This window comes from Ranitomeya variabilis, chromosome 7 (assembly GCF_051348905.1).
Source record: "Ranitomeya variabilis isolate aRanVar5 chromosome 7, aRanVar5.hap1, whole genome shotgun sequence".
Classification (NCBI taxonomy): domain Eukaryota; kingdom Metazoa; phylum Chordata; class Amphibia; order Anura; family Dendrobatidae; genus Ranitomeya; species Ranitomeya variabilis.
This window is the reverse complement of record NC_135238.1, coordinates 13840613-13863219: the sequence shown is the minus strand read 5'-3', so window position 1 is coordinate 13863219 and position 22607 is coordinate 13840613. Positions and strand designations below refer to the sequence as shown.

The window sequence follows — 22607 nt, the reverse complement described above, 5'->3', positions numbered from 1 at the left end:
CTCCCCATAGTCCTCCATATAGGATAATAGACCCCCAATAGTCCTCCATATAGTATAATACACTGCCCATAGAGTATAATACACTCCCCAGAGTCCTCCAGAGTATAATACAATCCCCATAGTGCTCCATAGAGTATAATACACTTCCCATAGTCCTCCATAGAGTATAATACACTCCCCATAGAGTATAATACACACCCAGAGCCCTCCATAGAGTATAATACACTCCTCAGAGTCCTCCATAGAGTATAATACACTCCCTATAGTCCTCCAGAGTATAATACACTCCCCGTAGTCCTCCATAGAGTATAATACACTTCCCATAGTCCTCCATAGAGTATAATGCAGTCAACATATAGAATATAATTCTGACCTCATATAGTATAACGCAACCCCACATAGAATATAATTCAGCCCCCCATAGAATATAATGCAGTCGCCCCTAGATTATAATTTAGTCCTACAGTATTATGGCCACCATGTACTCACTCGCTCACTGATATATACCGTGTTCATGGGTGTGCAGAGCAGTGAATATTCATTCCCTTTAGTAGCGGGCACACAAGATTGCCCAGCAGCAGGAAGCCAGCAGCTGCGGCTACTGTGCCCACTATTAAAGTGAAATAAATATTCACTGCTCTCCACTCCTATAGTCCCACCCATCTCTCGGCGCCGGCTTCAGTGCATAGCGGTGGGAGGGACTATGGGCGTGGGGAGCAGTGAATATGAATTTCTCTTTAACAGCGGGCACAGGCTTTAGCCACAGCAGCCGACTCTTGCCTCCAGTCACCCACTGCTCCACTGCTGCTGCTTTACTGACACCGGGCAGGCTATGGGGCCTGACTCAGGGGCCCCATAGCAGCTGCATGGTGTGCCGCTATTAGCGACACACCACTGGCTGGGGGCTGGGGCGGACCCTAATAGCTTGGGGCCCCTGTTCAAGAACTGTGTCTGGGCCCCCCTCCCTGCCCGATACACTGCTTATGATGATTGCAATCTGCAATGGGACCCTGGAGCCTCGGGCTCCGAGAAACAGGTCAGATTGCCCTCATTATTGCAAGCAGGGGCATACAAAGCAATCACAGGGCCCTCTCAGCTCTAAAAAATATATATTTATATTTTTTCACTGAGATGGAGATACATACACACTGATACCTGTGTACATACACACATATACCGTACATACATACACCGTACATACATACACCGTACATACATACACCGTACATACACAGATACACATACAAATACAGTATATGCAAACACATATACCATACATACACATAGATACATGTACATATACCGTCATACATACCGTACATACACACATGCATATACCGTACATTCACACACATACCGTACATACACACAGATACACACATATATCATACATACATACATACACACACATACCGTACATACACACATACAGTTACATACCCATATAGTATACCCATACCGTACATACATATTCCATACATACACACAAATACACATACATATACCGTACATACATACACATACCGTACATACATATACCGCGCACACACACAGATACACATACATATACCGTACATACATACATATACCGTGCATACATACATATAGCGTACATACATACATATACCGTACATACATACAGATACACATACACGTACCGTACATACACACATACAGTATATACACATATAGTATACACAAACCGTACACACATATACATACATATATACCATATATACATACAAATTTATTGCACATACACAGATACACATATACTGTACATACATACACATATACTGTACATGCATACACACACACAGCCATACAAATATACCATACATACACACATATACTGTACATACATACACAGATAGAAACATACACATAGATACACACACATACACAGATGCACACATACATACAAGCACATATATACACATACTAATCTGTGATCAGCTGAGGCCACATAGTTCAGCTGGAGAGAGCTGCAGAACCCACTGTGGGGGATGGGGACACAGAGCAGACAGCATTGATATCAGCCCCCCCCCCCCCCCGTGCTCCCCTGTTGCCCCGTGCAGTGAGCTCCTCCCCCATCTCTTCACAGTGAGGAGACGCTGCAGCCTGCCAAGAACAGAACAGTGGAGGGAGCAGAAGACACACTGTAAGTCCTGCTCTTCCTCCACTGCTGTTCCTATGTGCTGTGCGGCCAGGGCCCCTGACTGCAGGTGAGCACTCACCAGTCACCATTGGGAGTCGGGACACGTCATGCAGGAGAGCAGAGAGACAGCAGCCAATGAGTGCTTTCCTCAGTCTGGTGAGGAAAGTGTTCATCATTGGCCAGCATCTCTCCCTGCATGACACGCCCCCTTTTTGATCTCCTGCACTTTGCGCCCGCTCTCTCCCCGACACTCACCGGTGTTCCATGATTACAGGAGGGAGAGGGGCCAAATCCTGCATGATACCGGGCCTGCCTGCAGGGGCCCCCCTCCACCTCTGGGCCCCGGAGCTGTGCCATCAGCAGTATGTCCACCCCTGCCTGGGGGCCCCTAGGGCAGCGGGGGCCCTAGGCAGCTGCCTAGTCTGCCTGCCCCTAACGCTGGCCCTGCCCCCAGCACATATGCGATTTGCACAATTGGTCATGTACCCACGAGCTCCTCTCACTAATGGTCTCAATGTTCAGTGAAAAACTTAAAGAAGCAGAAAGAGAAGCTCGATGCCACAGGACCATAAGTATAAAAGTCACATATGAGTGAAGTGTCCATATGATGACTACTACATCGCAGCTTCTGAATTCTCACAACTAATGCACTGCACACTTTCAGGATTCTCCCTTGCCGGTGGACGGTCATGTCAGCACAAGCATGTGATTTGTATACTTCTGGCCACATTCCGACTAGACGTGCCCGGCCTCGCTCAGTTCATTTTCATTGAGTGAGGCCATACATGTCTAGTCAGCATGTGACCGCATGTATGTAAATCACCAGCACGAGAATCCTGACAGCGTGCAGTGCGCACTGAGAACTCAGAAGTCTGCAGTCACAAATAATGACTGCAGTCAAGCAAAAAGGCAGCACACTGCAGCGCTAACACATGCAAACATGAAACACAGAAATTTGAACTGCATTACTGCACTAAAAATATGAAAAATGAGAGCGTTTAGCGCATAAAAAAGGCCAATTTTATGTGTACCTGTGTTTCATGTTTCACACTTGATCTATGTTTGGATGTGACAGTCAGTTTTTTGAAATGTATTCTTTAGCCTTCTGGCCGAGCACTCCGCCTCCTAGTCACAGGTGTCTTAATTGCATCAGGTCCAGTACCCCTCCACAGAGAGAGAGAATGTCAGTCTCATGAGAGGTTTTCACAGGTACCCATTCACATGGAGACGTTTATTCTCAGCGAAGAAGGAAAGCGTAGGACCTGATATACGAGAGATGCCGTAAAGTGGCTACCAGGTACACATAAAATTGGCCTTTTTTATGTGCTAAACGCTCTCATTTTTCATATTTTTAGTGCAGTAATGCAGTTCAAATTTCTGTGTTTCATGTTTGCATGTGTTAGCGCTGCAGTGTGCTGCCTTTTTGCTTGACTGTATAGGAGTTGGTGACTCTAAAGGCCCCGTCACACACAGCGACGCTGCAGCGATACAGACAACGATGCTGATCGCTGCAGCGTCGCTGTTGTGTCGCTGTGTGGTCGCTGGGGAGCTGTCACACAGACAGCTCTCTCCAGCGACCAACGATCAGGGGAACGACTTCGGCATCGTTGAAACTGTCTTCAATGATGCCGAAGTCCCCCTGCAGCACCCGGGTAACCAGGGTAAACATCGGGTTACTAAGCGCAGGGCCGCGCTTAGTAACCCGATGTTTACCCTGGTTACCAAAAAAAACAAACAGTACATACTCACCATCTGATGTCCGTCAGGTCCCTTGCCGTCTGCTTCCTGCTCTGACTGAGTGCCGCCGTACAGTGAGAGCAGAGCGCAGCGGTGACGTCACTGCTGTGCTGCGCTCTCACTGTACGGCCGGATCTCAGTCAGAGCAGGAAGCAGACGGCAAGGGACCTGACGGACATCAGATGGTGAGTATGTACTGTTTGTTTTTTTGGTAACCAGGGTAAACATCGGGTTACTAAGCACGGCCCTGCGCTTAGTAACCCGATGTTTACCCTGGTTACCAGTGAAGACATCGCTGGATCGGTGTCACACACACCGATTCAGCGATGTCAGCGGGACCTCAACGACCAAAAAAAGGTCCAGGCCATTCCGGCACGACCAGCGATCTCACAGCAGGGGCCTGGTCGCTGGTATGTGTCACACATAGCGAGATCGCTACTGAGGTCGCTGTTGCGTCACAAAACTTGTGACTCAGCAGCGATCTCGCTAGCGATCTTGCTATGTGTGACGGGGCCTTAAGGTTCAGCACCTGTTCACACTTGATCTATGTTTAGATGTGACGGTCAGTTTTTTCAAATAATGACTGCAGACACATTACAAACCTCGACATCCCCTTTAATGCTCCTAATATAAATAAAAACATGAGAGTTAGTCGGTATCACAAATAACACTTACATCCAGGTACCTTATAGATGAAGTCTTCTCTGGAGCCGTTCTTCTTTTCTTCATCTTGTCCAGATCCCATGATGAGTTTTCTCATCCACAGCCTCTCTCTCTCTGCAGACTTCCATCTTCTCCGCTCTTTTGTAGAAAATCTCCACATGATGCCCTTAAAGATACAAGTGTCATTATAATGCCCCTGAATAAAAAATTGTCCCTCACTATAGTGTCTCCACAAAATATGACCCCCACACTGTCCCTCTTATGGTATGTGCTCTTCACACTGTCCTCTCACACAGTGTCCTCCCTATAGGGCCCAGTATTTATACTGTACTCTCTCATCACTCTCCCCCTCCTTGGTATACTGTCCCCTCCTGGATGTGCCCTTACACTGTGCCCCATGCCACGAACCCACTACTCAGTTTCTATTCTGCGCCCACTCACTTTTCTTCCCTCATACTGTCTCCTCACACTATTCCCCTCCCTCCTCATACGGTCTCCTCTCACATCCCTCCTGTTCACCATACTGTCTCCTCATATATTTACCCCCTCACTTTCTATACTGCCTGCTCACGTGTCTCCTCATACTGTGTCTGCACACATCCCATCACCCTCACTCCCAGAACTGTCAACATACATTTTTCACATCACTACTCATACCGTGTCCGCATACATTCAACCGTTCGCTCCTCATACTGTCTGCACCCATCCCCTCAGTTTCCTTGTACATGCCCCCATTCCCCAGTACCGTTTCCTCATACATGTCCTCATTCCCCCGTACTCTTTCCTCATACATGCCCCCATTCCCTGTACTGTTTCCTTATACATGCCCCCCATTCTCCCGTACGTTTCCTCATACATGCCCCCATTCCCCGTACTGTTTTTTCATACATGCCCCCCATTCCCTGTACTGTTTCCTCATATATGCCACCCATCTCCCCCTTTGCTCTTCATTTTGTGTCCTCAAATCTCCCCCACACGTTAAACCATATACTACTTCCCCAGCAAAGGATTGTGAAAAAGATGCCACTTACTGCTCTGGACTGGTAGAACATCTCTAACATTTTGCTGTACACATTAAACAATCTTAGTTTCCGTACGAAGCACAGATTTTTCATCCCCTTCTTGTAAATCCTCTCCTTATGGCACCTCCAGTCCAGTTTACTGTCCAAGTGGACCCGCATTTATTTGTACCTCTCGACCTGCTCCACTTCCTGACCAGCAGTTGTGACAGGTGAACCTTCCATCTTTCTCCCGCTATAGTCACCACCAGCTCCCCAGTTTTCTTTATGTTTAGTTGTAAATAGATAGCCTGGCACCAATCCACAAACTCCGACACCACCCTCCTATATTCCTCCTCACCCCGACCTCCCTAACACATCGGACTACCATGGAGTCATAGAGAATTTTGGCAAAAATAAGATTTATACTGAAAATCTGCTGTATACAACGTGAATAGAAAAGGCGACATCACCGTTCCCTGAGGGGCAGCTACACTGCTCAATAATCTGCCAGAGACCACCGCTCCCAGCTGTACATACTGGCCGCTCTGACAGATTGTCCGATTTCTCATCCCCTCCTCCACCTCCATATCAGTCATCTTTTTGCATAGTAAGAAGGTATTGAACACACTGGAGAAGTCCAAGAACATTGGGCGCACAGTGGTTCCATCATTGTCCATAAATTAAGGTACTGTATGTAACGGAGACATAACAGCATCGGCCACCCCCAATCTAAGCTGGTGAGCAAACTGTAGGGGGACAGCAAACCCCTCACCCTCGACTCAAGCAAGCACTAATCTTCCCAAGGGCTTCATAGCATGTGATGTTAAGGCTACAGGGCGATAGTCGTTTAGGGATGCAGGAAAAGTAGTCTTGGGAACCGGAACCAGGCAGGAAGTCTTCCATAACACCGGTACCCTCTGTGATTGTAGGCTCCAGTTAAACAGGTACTGAAAAACAGTACACCCCTGATGTACGCACTTTAAAGGGAACCTGTCATGTCCTTTGTAGCACGTAAACGGTCCCCAATGTGCATCACTAACACGTTTTTTTAATTTAAAAACAGCGCTGTAATCATGTGAAAAAAACACTTTATATACAGTATACAGTGCCTTGTGAAAGTATTCGGCCCCCTGGAACTTTTCAACCTTTTCCCACATATCATGCTTCAAACATAAAGATACCAAATGTAAATTTGTGGTGAAGAATCAACAACAAGTGGAACACAATTGTGAAGTTGAACGAAATTTATTGGTTGTTTTATATTTTTGTGGAAAAAGTGGGGCGTGCAATATTATTCGGCCCCTGTAACTTAATACTTTGTTGCGCCACCTTTTGCTGCGATTACAAGTCTCTTGGGGTCTGTCTCTATCAGCTTTGTACATGGAGAGACTGAAATTCTCACCCATTCTTCCTTGGCAAACAGCTCGAGCTCAGTGAGGTTTGATGGAGATCGTTTGTGAACAGCAGTTTTCAGCTCTTTCCACAGATTCTCGATTGGATTGAGGTCTGGACTCTGACTTGACCATTCTAACACCTGGATACGTTTATTTGTGAACCATTCCATTGTAGATTTTGCTTTATGTTTGGGATCATTGTCTTGTTGGAAGACAAATCTCCGTCCCAGTCTCAGGTCTTTTGCAGACTCCAACAGGTTTTCTTCTAAAATGGTCCCGTATTTGGCTCCATCCATCTTCCCATCAATTTTAACCATCTTCCCTGTCCCTGCTGAAGAAAAGCAGGCCCAAACCATGATGCTGCCACCACCATGTTTGACAGTGGGGATGGTGTGTTCAGGGTGATGAGCTGTGTTGCCTTTACATCAAACATATCATTTGGCATTGTTGCCAAAAAGTTCAATTTTGGTTTCATCTGACCAGAGCACCTTCTTCCACATGTTTGGTGTCTCCCAGGTGGCTTGTTGCAAACTTAAAAAGGACAATTTTTATGGATCTTTGAGAAATGGCTTTCTTCTTGCCACTGTTCCATAAAGGCCAGATTTGTGCAGTGTATGACTGATTGTTGTCCTATGGACAGACTGTCCCACCTCAGCTGTAGATCTCTGCAGGTGATCCAGAGTGATCATGGGCCTCTTGGCTGCATCTCTAATCAGTCTTCTCCTTGTTTGAGATGAAAGTTTAGAGGGACGGCCGGGTCTTGGTAGATTTGCAGTGGTATGATACTCCTTCCATTTCAATATGATCACTTGCACAGTGCTCCTTGGGATGTTTAAAGTTTTGGAAATCATTTTGTATCCAAATCCAGCTTCTCCACAACAGTATCACGGACCTGCCTGTTGTGTTCCTTGGTCTTCATGATGCTCTCTGTGCTTCAAACAGAACCCTGAGACTATCACAGAGCAGGAGCATTTATACGGAGACTTGATTACACACAGGTGGATTATATTTATCATCATTAGGCATTTAGGACAACATTGGATCATTCAGAGATTCACAATGAACTTCTGGGGGGAGTTTGCTGCACTGAAAGTAAAGGGACCGAATAATATTGCACGCCCCACTTTTCAGTTTTTGAATTTCCACAAAAATGTAAAATAACCAATAAATTTTGTTCAACTTCACAATTGTGTTCCACTTGTTGTTGATTCTTCACCAAAAATTTACATTTGGGATCTTTATGTGCGAGGCATGATATGTGGGAAAAGGTTGAAAAGTTCCAGGGGGCCGAATACGTTTGCAAGGCACTGTAGTTATATCGTACCTACTCATTTAGTCATAGGGGTAAAAACATTTTTTACAGGAGACTGAGGAGAGAAAACCAGAGAGCACTACCTAAGCCCAATAAATGACACACAGAAAACAATTGTGATACATCTATATGCTCACCTGTGGGGGTTGTGCAGGATAGGCACAACGCTATGCAGCAATTTGATCACAAATGGGGATCCAACCTCGTGGTATGCCGCCCTTCCGATTGGTGTGGAGTTGTGCTGGTCCTGTTGCATTTACAACTCCAAAGGATATGTGAGAAAAGAAATCGGAGGCGCTCCCCTCTGGTGGAATGAATCCCAAAACAGATGTCAGATGTAAACCAGTCCTTTGGGCAATGTTCAGATTGGTGAAAACACGTTGTATTTGTCAAATTAAATTTCTTTAAAAAACATGAGTAATAAAGATTTTCATGCTTGCGGTAATTAAAAAAGCATGAAAACTTTAAATAGGTATCAAAATCACAACATGTGATACACCTGAGGAAGGCTCTTCTAGAGCAGAAACGCGTTGTGATTTTAATACCTATTTAAAGTTTTCATGCTTTTTTAATTACCGCAAGCATGAAAAAAGTCTTTATTATATTTATAATATAGGACGCCAGAGATAAATATTTCTATTTATTTCTGTATTGTGGAAATAGGACAACATCTGCAAAGAGTTTGTATGTTCTCTCCGTGTTTGTGTGGGTTTCCTCCGGGTTCTCCGGTTTCCTCCCACATTCCAAAGACATACTGATAGGGAATTTAGATTGTGAGCCCCAACGGGGACAGCAATGATAATGTGTGCAACCTGTAAAGCGCTGCGGAATATGTTAGTGCTATATAAAAATAAAGATTATTATTATTATTATAAATAGTCCACAAAAAATGATTGATTCTGTATTCTAACTTTGATATTGAACACCCTGACCCATCGGTGGGGTAGTGCATTAAGGGTCCTGTTACCTTAGTCTCTGACCCATTCTTTTGGGATGGGGAGGGCACCATTGGCTTCATCTGCCTAGGACACCAAAATACTTTACCCCGACCATATTCTTAGATAGTAAAAAATTCTTCCAGTAATTGTAAATCCTTTCTACTTTTATGTAGTTTGGGGGACGTTGCTCCTGCTGGAGAGGGTTTCAGGAGACCAGCGTCCTAGCGCACTTTTTTTGCGTCACTTTTTTTAGCGCACTCAGGTAGACGGCACAAATTAATCTCCAGAAAATGGCCGACAATTTCAGAATGATTATTTTATTAGAAGTAAAGTGAACAAGAAAGTAACAATGGAAAAATACAAAATCCATATCTGTAAAATCAGGATGAAGCCCCCACCTGTAACCCAGCAGCCTGACACAGACAGTAACATGCATATAATTCAGCATCGGGTCATGGATTCTGAATTATCAGACATCGAAAAGAGAAATCTATAACATCCTTCTGGATTATTTTTTTTTATTTTATACAAGAATGCTCCACATTTTTTCTGATTCCTATTTTTTTTATTTTACTCTCGTTTTATACGTGAAACAAGTGCCGGATTAGCACTTTTTCTGGATTTTAAATATTAAATGTTAAACCCTATTTCCAACTTCACAAAAAAAAAATAATGTTATTAACCGAATGCATCTAAAGTACAAATTTAAACAACTTTAAAATAGGTCTTAATTATTTTTTTCACATACAGCTATATATTTGCATGGTAACAGACCTGTGTTTATATATGTTTCCATGGTAACAGACCACAAACCTTGGGTGGTCGGATCCTGCACTCCTGTTTCCTTCTGCCTCCTACTTATTTCTATCCTCATGGGATAATTTACTGAGCATTAAATATGAAAGGAAATGTGATTGCAGGATCTGACTACACTGGTGGAATGTGTTGTCTGTTACCATGGAGACACATAGATCTATACAAAGATTGTATACACAAAACAATAGTATTTTTTTTTTTTTTTTAAATCACCATCTTTTTTTAAATATTTTGGAACAATAGCTAATAGTTGGTTGTGAAGATAGACACGTTTTAAGGATTGATGTAACCACACGGTGAATAGCTTGGATGACAAATTATGTGCGTATTAGACTCGTGATCTATCTCTAGAAATGATTTATAGAACTTCAATAGGAAATCCACAAAAAAAGGAAATAACGAAACTCTGATGTATACCTTAGAGTAATATGTCGGATAATTCTGGATAAACCTCTTGGGAGGAGACAAAACTCAGATCATATCTGGATCATGAATACATCAATTACTTGGATGCTCGTTACCTGCAGCCACCACTTGGGGGCGCTCTCTGCATTCCACGTATACAGTACTGTGCTCCCTCTACTGGTGGCCACAGGTAATACGTTATCTCTTAAAATGATGTCTATAGAGATGATCTGTAGAATTGTATAATTATGACAAAAAAAGATTGAAGCACTATACAGAAAAAAACTTAAGTAGCACAGAGTTTTGAATCCGAATATGTAAGGACGATGGAGATTAATTTTATGGCTTTACAGAGGCCACCTTTATGTAATTATTCCATTATTCTGATTATAGAACCTTCATATAAATATAAGGCGGCATAGAGCGGCTCGGAGAAGGAGGTGGTGAAGGTGTGTAAGTGTCTGATGGGGTCACACACCTGATAGAAGGACAGACGCCCGGCCTCGTAATCCAGATAGATCCCCACAACCTGCACAGGAGAAGCTGATGCCAGTTTTGTATACATATTGTTATGACTACATCCAAAAGTATTAATGAACATCAAACCCCAGGATTTCTCATTATAACCAATATAAGATTCATTTCCGTTCACCTTCCTCTCCAGACTTTCCCCGGCCACTCCAATAATCCATTTCTTCGCCCGACTCACGTCCACCTCCCAGTAATGTCTCCCGGAGGAGAAGCTGCGAGAACTTAGCACCTGCTGGGATTTGAACCTCTTGGGCCCATCGGGTCTGTTCTGTGATGTAGCGGAATAAGAAGCAGATCTGAGATCCTCAGATATAATAATGTTATTATGGGCCGTGTCTATATCCAGTAATATGTTCGATTTATCCATCACTGAGAACTGTCTCTTTATCTTCATGTCAATCAGATCATCAGCAAAGTTCCCCAGTCCTCTGTGTAATATCTGTGAGACTAGGCCTTCATCCAGACATTGAGCATCTCCTACATCACCGATGACCTGACAGCTCCCGTCACTGATGTCACCAGCATTTACGTCTTGTAGAAAGGTCAGTGGATCAGTGATATTACATAATCCTTCAAGATGATTCATGTCCTTGGTCAGTTTGTCCTCTTGAAGCTTCACCTGTTTGACCAGGTCAGAGACTGAACGTGAGACCTGATCCTTCTGTCTGGAAATCTCTCCCTGGATTCTCTTTTCTAGATCATCCAGCTTCTTCCTGAGATCAGTAAACAGGAGAGCGACTCTGTCACCGAGTCCGGCTGATTTCTGCTCCTGTTCTGTCCCGTGATCCTTCAGATTCTGGACTCTTCTTTCAGTTTCTTCTCTCTTGGACTTTAGTTTCGCCATAACAGGTCTCAATTTTTCCTTTGCCTTCTCAGAGGCCTCATCCAGGGGCTCAACTTCATGTGCCTTATGGGCTCCGGCCACCCAGCAGGACACACAGATACAGGTGGCATCTATAGGACAATAATATTTCAGGATGTCATTGTGTGTGGAGCATTTTCGATCCATAAATGACACCGTAGGTTCAGTTAGATTGTGATTCACTGACTTGTTATGGGCTGTGAGATGTTCCTCACACATGGAGGTCTCACAATGCTGACAGGATTTCACAGCCGGTACAGGAGACTTTACACAGTAAGTACAGAAGATTCTGGTCTCCTCCATACCAGGCTGAGTAGATGAGAAATGCTCCACTATGTTCCTCAGCGTCCAGTTCTTCTCCAGGGCCGGACGCTCCGGATATTCTGCTCTGCAGTCAGGACAGGAATACCCTCCAGCCGCCTCCTGTGCATCCAGCGCACTCACAATACACGAGCGGCAGAAGTTGTGTCCACATCTCAGGGATACGGGATCTGTATAGAGGCTCAGGCAGATGGAGCAGTTCAGCTCTTCCCTCAGCTCCGCAGACGCCATTGTAGTGGGAAAGAACAGAAACCAAAAGATAAAAGTTCCTTCATACAGGAAGAAGGGGCAGAGATTCTGAAGTCCGATTAACCCCTACACTTCTGGAAGTGACAGTCACACTATACAGAGAACCTCACAATGCAGAGCTGCTGCATGAAGTAAAGCTAATAAGGCATCCTAGTAAATTATGATAATATTACAAGTCACCGAGCAGGTCTATGGACATTGTGGATGAGCTCAGCCTGCAGCCTCGTAGTTTTATATAATCATGGAGCCCAGAGGTGTATCTAGGTTTTCTAGCACCCGGGGAAGAATTCAGTTTTGTGCCCTTCCTCCCCAGCACATATGCGATTTGCACAATTGGTCATGTACCGACGAGCTCCTCTCCCTAATGCTCTCAATGTTCAGTGAAAAACTTAAAGAAGCAGAAAGAGAAGCTCGATGCCACAGGACCACAAGTATGAAAGTCACATATGAGTGAAGTGTCCATGTGATGACTACTACATCGCAGCTTCTGAAATCTGTGATTTGTATACTTCTGGCCACATTCCGACTAGACGTGCCCGGCCTCACTCAGTTCATTTTCATTGAGTGAGACCACACATGTCTAGTCAGCACGAGACCGCATGTATGTAAATCGCCAGCACGAGAGAATCCTGACAGCGTGCAATGCGCACTGTGAGTATCCAGAAGTCTGCAGTCACAAAGAATGACTGCAGCCTCATTACAAACCTGGACATCCCCTTTAATGCTCCTAACATAAATAAAAACATGAGTTAGTCAGTATCACAAATAACATTTACATCCAGGTACCTGATAGATGACGTCGTCTCTGGAGCCGTTCTCCTTCTTTTCTTCATCTTGTCCAGATCCCATGATGAGTTTTCTCATCCACAGCCTCTCTCTCTCTGCAGACTTCCATCTTCTCCGCTCTTTTGTAGAAAATCTCCACATGATGCCCTTAAAGATACAAGTGTCATTATAATGCTCCTGAATAAAAAATTGTCCCTCACTATAGTGTCTCCACAAAATATGACCCCCCACACTGTCCCTCTTATGTTACATGCTCTTCACACTGACCTCTCCTTTCCATACCAGCCCCCTCTTCACACTGTCCTCTCACACAGTGTCCCCCTATAGGGCCCAGTATTTATACTGTACTCTCATCACACTCCCCCTCCTTGGTATACTGTCCCCTCCTGGCTGTGCCCTTACACTGTCCCCCCATGCCACAAACCCAAAGCTCAGTTTCTATTCTGTGCCAAATCACTTTTCTCCCCTCATACTGTCTCCTCACACTATTCCCCTCCCTCCTCATACGGTCTCCTCTCACATCCCTCCTGTTCACCATACTGTCTCCTCATATATTTACCTCTCACTTTCTATACTGCCTGCTCACCTGTCTCCTCATACTGTGTCGGCACACATGCCATCATCCTCACTCCCCGACCTGTCAACATACATTTTTCACATCACTACTCATACTGTGTCCGCATACATTCAACCGTTTGCTCCTCATACTGTCTGCACCCATCCCCCATACTGTTTCCTTGTAGATGCCCCCCATTCCCCGTACTGTTTTCTCGTACATGCCCCCATTCCCTTTACTGTTTCCTCATACATGCCCCCCATTCCCTGTACTGTTTCCTCATATATGCCCCCCATTCCCCTGTACTGTTTCCTCATACATGCCCCCCATTTCCCTGTACTGTTTCCTCATACATGCCCTCATTCCCCGTACTGTTTCCTCATACATGCCCCCCACTCCCCCATACATGCCCCCCATTCCCTGTACGGTTTCCTCATACATGCCCCCCATTCCCTGTACGGTTTCCTCATACATGCCCCCCATTCCCTGTACTGTTTCCTCATATATGCCCCCCATTCCCCTGTACTGTTTCCTCATACATGCCCCCCATTTCCCTGTACTGTTTCCTCATACATGCCCTCATTCCCCGTACTGTTTCCTCATACATGCCCCCCACTCCCCCATACATGCCCCCCATTCCCTGCACGGTTTCCTCATACATGCCCCCCATTCCCTGTACGGTTTCCTCATACATGCCCCCCATTCCCTGTACTGTTTCCTCATACATGCCCCCCATTCCCTGTACTGTTTCCTCATACATGCCCCCCCATCTCCCCCTTTGCTCTTCATTTTCTGTCATCAAATCTCCCCCACACAATAAATCTCCCCATCCCCACTCCAATTCTCCCCCCCCCACGCGTTAAACCGCATACTACTTCACCAGCAAAGGATTGTGAAAAAGATGCCACTTACTGCTCTGGACTGGTAGAACATCTCTAACATTTTGCTGTACACATTAAACAATCTTAGTTTCCGTACGAAGCACAGATTTTTCATCCCCTTCTTGTAAATCCTCTCCTTATGGCACCTCCAGTCCAGTTTACTGTCCAAGTGGACCCCCAATTATTTGTACCTCTCGACCTGCTCCACTTCCTGACCAGCAATTGTGACAGGTGAACCTTCCATCTTTCTCCCACTATAGTTCACCACCAGCTCCCTAGTTTTCTTTATGTTTAGTTGTAAATAGATAGCCTGGCACCAATCCACAAACTCCGACACCACCCGCCTATATTCCTCCTCACCCCGACCTCCCTAATACATCGGACTACCATGGAGTCATAGAGAATTTTGGCAAAAATAAGATTTATACTGAAAATCTGCTGTATACAACGTGAATTAGAAAAGGCGACATCACCGTTCCCTGAGGGGCAGCTACACTGCTCAATAATCTGCCAGAGACCACCGCTGCCATCTGTACAAACTGGCCGCTCTGACAGGTTGTCCGATTTCTCATCCCCTCCGCCACCTCCATATCAGTCATCTTTTTGCATAGTAAGAAGGTATTGAACGCACTGGAGAAGTCAAAGAACATTGGGCGCACAGTGGTTCCATCATTGTCCAGAAATTAAGGTACTGTATGTAACGGAGACATAACAGCATCGGCCACCCCCAATCTATGCTGGTAAGCAAACTGTAGGGGGACAGCAAACCCCTCACCCTCGACTCAAGTAAGCAAGCACTAATCTTCCCAAGGGCTTCCTAGCATGCGATGTTAAGGCTACAGGGCGATAGTCGTTTAGGGATGCAGGAAAAGTAGTCTTGGGAACCGGAACCAGGCAGGATGTCTTCCATAACACCGGTACCCTCTGTGATTGTAGGCTCCAGTTAAACAGGTACTGAAAAACAGTACACCCCTGATGTACGCACTTTAAAGGGAACCTGTCATGTCCTTTGTAGCATGTAAACGGTCCCCAATGTGCATCACTAACACTTTTTTTTCATTAAAAACAGCGCTGTAATCATGTGCAAAAAGCACTTTATATAGTTATAACGTACCTGCTCCTTTAGTCATAGGGGTGTGCTTCATTGGGTTCAGTCATGGTTGTCGCAGCCAACGCGATTTGAATGATGCTCTCAGGGTTGCGCCAACGTCACTAAAATGCGATTTGAAAATCCTGCGCTTGCATAATGTATCATGGAGCCGCGCTTGCGCCGTGTTGATCTGGGAGCCGCGCTGCGCCGTGACGAGCAGCTCCCCACGCGTGAGCCGTGACAAGTGGCTCCGGCCGCCTAGTCAGTGAAGCTTTGTAGTACACACAGTCTCAGTGCGCACCTGCGGGAATCTGCTCATCACGGCGCATGCGCCATTCACTGATCATCACTACAAGAATACAGCACCAAAATAACCATCACTACATGAATACATCACCAGAATACATCACCAGAACCGCCATCAGTTTTGTGCACGCTGTATTTGTCACAAGACGGACACAAAAACCATTAGTTTATCTATAATGAGGGTCTGTTTATTTCCCATGAGGGCATCTGCCAAATGCTGGACACCTTAATTGAAACCAAATGGCCCCGATTATAGTTCCACTTTACTAGTTTCCATAACTATCCTTGGGTTCTACATTTAAAATATAAGACGCCAGAGATAATTCTGTTTTTTTCTGTATTGTATAAAAGGTCAGAAAAAATGATTGATTCTGTATTCTAACTCTGATATTACACTCCCTGACCCATCGGTGGGGGAGGTGCATTAGGGGTCCTGTTACCTTAAGGTACCGTCACACTAAACGATATCGCTAGCGATCCGTGACGTTGCAGCGTCCTGGCTAGCGATATCGTTGTGTTTGACAGGCAGCAGCGATCAGGATCCTGCTGTGATATCGCTGGTCGTTGAACAAAGTTCAGAACTTTATTTGGTCGTCAGACCGGTGTGTATCGTCGTGTTTGACACCAAAAGCAACGATACCAGCGATGTTTTACACTGGTAACCAGGGTAAACATCGGGTTACTAAGCGCAGGGCCGCGCTTAGTAACCCGATGTTTACCCTGGTTACCAGTGTAAAATGTAAAAAAACACAAACACTACATACTTACATTCGCGTCCCCCGGCGTCCGCTTCCTGCACTGACTGAGCGCCGTAAAGTGAAAGTACAGCACAGCGGTGACGTCACCGCTCTGCTGTTAGGGCCGGAGCTCAGTCAGTGCAGGAAGCGGACGCCGGGGGACGCGAATGTAAGTATGTAGTGTTTGTTTTTTTTACATTTTACGCTGGTAACCAGGGTAAACATCGGGTTACTAAGTGCGGCCCTGCGCTTAGCAACCCGATGTTTACCCTGGTTACCCGGGGACCTCAGCATCGTTGGTCGCTGGAGAGCGGTCTGTGTGACAGCTCTCCAGCGATCAAACAGCGACGCTGCAGCGATTGGCATCGTTGTCGCTATCGCTGTAGCGTCGCTTAATGTGAAGGTACCTTTAGTCTACGACCCATTCCTTTGGGGTGGGGGAGGGCACCATTGGCTTATTCTTAGATAGTAAAAATTCTTCCAGTAATTGTAAATCCTTTCTACTTTTCTGTAGTTTGGGGGACGCTGCTCCTGCTGGAGAGGGTTTCAGGAGACCAGCGTCCTAGTGCACTTTTTTTGCGTCACTTTTTTTTAGCGCACTCAGGTAGACGGCACAAATTAATCTCCAGAAAATGGCCGACAATTTCAGAATGATTATTTTATTAGAAGTGAACAAGAAAGTAACAATGGAATAATACAAAATCCGTATCTGTAAAGTCAGGATGAAGCCCCCACCTGTAACCCAGCAGCCTGACACAGACAGTAACATGCATATAATTCAGCATCGGGTCATGGATTCTGAATTATCAGACATCGAAAAGAGAAATCTATAACATTCTTCTGGATTATTTTTTTTTATTTTAGCCAAGAAAGCTCCGCATTGTTTCTGATTCCTATTTTTTTTATTTTATTCTCGGTTTATGCCTGAAACAAGTGCCGGATTAGCACATTTTTTGGATTTTAAATATTAAACCCTATTTCCAACTTACAAAAAAATAATAATGTTATTAACCGAATGCATCTAAAGTACAAATTTAAACAACTTTACAATAGGTCTTAATTATTTTTTTCCCATACAGCTATATATTTGCATGGTAACAGACCTATGTTTATATATGTTTCCATGGTAACAGACCACAAACCTTGGGTGATCGGATCCTGCACTGCTGTTTCCTTCTGCCTCCTACTTATTTCTATCCTCATGGGATAATTTACTGAGCATTAAATATGAAGGGAAATGTGATTGCAGGATCTGACTACACTGGTGGAATGTGTTGTCTGTTACCATGGAGACACATAGATCTATACAAAGATTGTATACATAAAACAATAGTATTTTTGTTTTTAAATCAACATCTTTTTTAGATATTTTGGAACAATAACTAATAGTTGGTTGTGAAGACAGACAGGTTTTTGGATTAATAGATGTAACCACACATTGAATAGCTTGGATGACAAATTATGTGCGTATTAGACTCATAATCTATCTGTAGAAATGATTTATAGAACTTCAATAGGAAATCCACAAAAAAAGGAAATAACGAAACTCTGATGTATACCTTAGAGTAATATGTCGGATAATTCTGGATAAACCTCTTGGGAGGAGACAAAACTCAGATCATGTCTGGATCATGAATACATCAATTACTTGGATGCTCGTTACCTGCAGCCACCACTTGGGGGCGCTCTCTGCATTCCACGTATACAGTACTGTGCTCCCTCTACTGGTGGCCACAGGTAATACGTTATCTCTTAAAATTATGTCTATAGAGATGATCTGTAGAATTGTATAATTATGACAAAAAAAGATTGAACCACTATACATAAACTTAAGTAGCTCAGAGTTTTGAATCCGAATATGTAAGGACGATGGAAGGTGGAGATTAATTTTATGGCTTTACAGAGGCCACCTAAATGTAATTATTCCATTATTCTGATTATTGAACCTTCAGATAAATATAAGGCGGCATAGAGCGGCTCAGTGAAGGAGGCGGTGAAGGTGTGTAAGTGTCTGATGGGGTCACACACCTGATAGAAGGACAGACGTCCGGCCTCATAATCCAGATAGATCCCCACAACCCGCACAGGAGAAGCTGATGCCAGTCGTGTATATATTTTGTTATGACGGAATCCAAAAGTTTTAATGAACATCAAACCCCAGGATTTCTCATTATAACCAATGTAAGAGTCATTTCCGTTCACCTTCCTCTCCAGACTTTCTTCGGCCACTCCAATAATCCAATTCTTTGCCTGACTCACGTCCACCTCCCAGTAATGTCTCCCGGAGGAGAAGCTGCGAGAACTTAGCACCTGACAAGATTTGAACCTCTTGGGCCCATCAGGTCTGTTCTGTGATGTAGCGGAATAAGAAGCAGATCTGAGATCCTGAGATATAATAATGTTATTATGGGCCGTGTCTATATCCAGTAATATGTCCGTTTTCTCCAACACTGAGAACTGTCTCTTTATCTTCGTATCAATCAGATTATCAGCAAAGTTCCCCAGTCCTCTGTGTAATATCTGCGAGACTAGGCCTTCATCCACACACGGAGGATGTCCTACATCACCGATGGCCTCACAGCTCCCGTCACTGATGTCACCGGCGTTTACGTCTTGTAGAAAGGTCAGTGGATCAGTGATATTACATAATCCTGCAAGATGATTCATGTCCTTGGTCAGTTTGTCCACTTGAAGATCCACCTGTTCTACCAGGTCTGAGACTGACCGTAAGACCTGATTCCTCTGTCTGCAAATCTCTCCCTGGATTCTCCTTTCTACATCATCCAGCTTTTTCCTGAGATCAGTAAACAGGAAAGCGACTTTGTTACCGAGTCTGGCTGATTTCTGTCCCTGTTCTGTCCCGTGATCCTTCAGATTCTGGACTCTTTCTTCAACTTCTTTTCTTTTGGATTTCATTGTTTCAAAGACAGGTTTAAGTTCCTTTTTCTTTTTCTCTAAGGCCATGTTCAGTGGCTCCAAATCATGTCCCTTGTGGTCTCCATCCGCCCAGCAGGACGCATAGATAAAGGCAGCGTCTATAGGACAGTAGTATTTCAGCACCTCCTTGTGTGTGGAGCATTTTCTTTCTTCAAGGGTAACATTGGGGTCAACTAAGTTATGTTCTGGTGACTTAATGTGTCTGCTTAGGTGCTTTCCACAAAAAGACGCCTCACACTGCAGACAGGATTTCACAGCCGGTACAGGAGACTTTGTACAGTAAGTACAGAAGATTCTGGTCTCCTCCATATCAGGCTGAGTAGATGAGAAACGCTCCACTATGTTCCTCAGCTTTCGGTTCTTCTCCAGGGCCGGACGCTCCGGATATTCTGCTCTGCAGTCAGGACAGGAATACCCTCCAGCCGCCTCCTGTGCATCCAGCACACTCACAATACACGAGCGGCAGAAGTTGTGTCCACATCTCAGGGATACGGGATCTGTATAGAGGCTCAGGCAGATGGAGCAGTTCAGCTCAGCAGATGCCATTGTGGTGGGAAAGAGCAGGAACTGAAAGTGAAACAGTTTCTTCACACAAGTGGAGAGGAGGGTTTCTCCAGAGCAATTACCGTAACCCCTGCAGCTCTGGAAGCAATAGTCCCACTATGTGTACAGTCAGTAGTCTCAGGTGCTGCAGAACCTCCACTGCTGCAGCTACTTGCAGCATAGTTAATCCTAGTAAATGATGAGAATGAGGTGTATGATCTATATGGGTACAGTCTGCAGCCTCATACTTTATAGATTCATGGAGCCTCTTAGGCTGGTTTCACATTTGCGGTTGTGTCCGCAACGTTTATGCCGCATACTCCCGCATGCGTCGTCTTTTCCTATCTTTAAACATTAGGGACGCAGGTGCCTGCGATTGGATGCTTTCTGCCACCTTTGACGACGCATGCGTCGTTTCGTTGTCTGCGGCTTGGCACGGTAAACGCAACATGTTACAATTTCACAGGCGTGAATTTGCCGCCTAGAAACGTGTGCGGTAGTTTGCAGAAGAAATGCATCAAAAAAACGCATTTCAGTCTATGAGAACGCATGCGTTTTTCAAAAATAAACCTGTCTAGACCCTAATTAGCCACCCCACACATACAAACTGATAAAAGGAGGGAGTGGGCATTGGCAGTCCACAACTCTGCAGATTGGGAAGAAGATCAGACGCTGGAAAGAACCTGGGAGAAACCTACACTTTGGACAATGTGAGTATCAAAGCCAAAGTCTATCTTTTCTTTTTTCTCTCTTTATATGTACTAATAATTTCTCTTTTTTTCTTGCTGCATTCATCAGAATGTCGTCGTCGTCTTCTTCCGAGGAGCGTCTTGGCCCCCCTGAAGATGGCGGACACGAAAGTGAACTGAGTACTCACCTCTTTAGATCAGATCGGTAAGTATTCTCTGTCACATCTACACGTGACAATTTTTTTTTCTTTTCCAGAACAGTTCTTCAACTGCAGCAGAGGCCGAGCAGGAGCAGCATGGACTGGTTCGGGTGGCAAGGCAGCATGTAAGTATACCTGACCGATTGGACTCTGTTTATTGTATCCTGACTGTACTATTCTTGACTGTTCATTTCTTCACTTTGCTCTTTACCTTTTTGTTCTTGTCTCCTTTTTCTTTTCTTGACTTTAATTTTTCTTGCCTGTTTTCTGTCTGTTGTTTTCTTTATTTTCCTTATGTTAATGTCTCAAACATTAATGTATTTCTTTATTTTCTAGGTTCCAGAACGGGATGAGGACCTCTTTGAAAATTATATCCTCATCTAACCTGGTCCATGAGCGAGTCCCGTTGTGGGACACCTGGGTTCCGCAGCACTCAGATGTGACGATCCGGCGACTATGGAATGAGGTGGCCCAAGCGATGATGGATGGCTGGGATGACGCCCCGGCTCGGGTCCACGAAGCATTTCGTAAGTATTGCACTGCGGTGTAATGCAGCAGTGACTTTGGCCGGGATCACACAACTGTGTGTGATGAGAGAAACTCCTGAGAGTTACTGTGATCTGAGCAGAACCATCATGTCATTGCAGTGCTCAGATCACAGCAATAAATGTTGATTGCTTATTAGCAACGGAAACCAGCATTGCGGTGGCTATTTCATTAGTGATGAGTATTCACGACTGGCTGAAACGACTGGTGCACTGATAACATGGCGGTCTGATACCAGTACATAGAAGAATCAGTATACAGCACTGATAACATGGCGGTCTGATACCAGTACATAGAAGGATCAGTATACAGCACTGATAACATGGCGGTCTGATACCAGTACATAGAAGGATCAGTATACAGCACTGATAACATGGTGGTCTGATACCAGTACATAGAAGGATCAGTATACAGCACTGATAACATGGTGTCTGATACCAGTACATAGAAGGATCAGTATACAGCACTGATAACATGGTGGTCTGATACCAGTACATAGAAGGATCAGTATACAGCACTGATAACATGGTGGTCTGATACTAGTACATAGAAGGATCAGTATACAGCGCTGATAACATGGTGGTCTGATACTAGTACATAGAAGGATCAGTATACAGCACTGATAACATGTTGGTCTGATACCAGTACATGGAAGGATCAGTATACAGCACTGATAACATGGTGGTCTGATACCAGTACATAGAAGGATCAGTATACAGCACTGATAACATGGTGGTCTGATACCAGCGCTCAGAGAAGGATCAGCATACAGCACTGATAACATGGTGGTCTGATACCAGTACATAGAAGGGTCCGTATACAGCACTGATAACATGGCGGTCTGATACCAGTACATAGAAGGGTCCGTATACAGCGCTGATAACATGGTGGTCTGATACCAGTACATAGAAGGATCAGTATACAGCACTGATAACATGGTGGTCTGATA

General features: G+C 44.7%; 3 protein-coding genes across 3 annotated transcripts in view; all 3 read right to left on the bottom strand.

Moving 5' to 3' along the window:
- Positions 1–22607, bottom strand: part of CCDC78 (coiled-coil domain containing 78) — a 139509-nt gene that overhangs the window by 113635 nt on the left and 3267 nt on the right. The window lies entirely within an intron of this gene.
- LOC143785383 (E3 ubiquitin-protein ligase TRIM11-like) lies at positions 9411–12379 on the bottom strand. Its single transcript, XM_077274181.1, has one exon. The coding sequence runs from the start codon at positions 12367–12369 to the stop codon at positions 10795–10797; it is 1575 nt and encodes a 524-aa protein (XP_077130296.1). The 5' UTR covers positions 12370–12379; the 3' UTR covers positions 9411–10794.
- On the bottom strand, positions 17387–20241 carry LOC143785387 (nuclear factor 7, brain-like). The gene has a single exon (XM_077274187.1). It carries the CDS (start codon positions 20224–20226, stop codon positions 18664–18666), a length of 1563 nt encoding a protein of 520 aa, XP_077130302.1. The 5' UTR covers positions 20227–20241; the 3' UTR covers positions 17387–18663.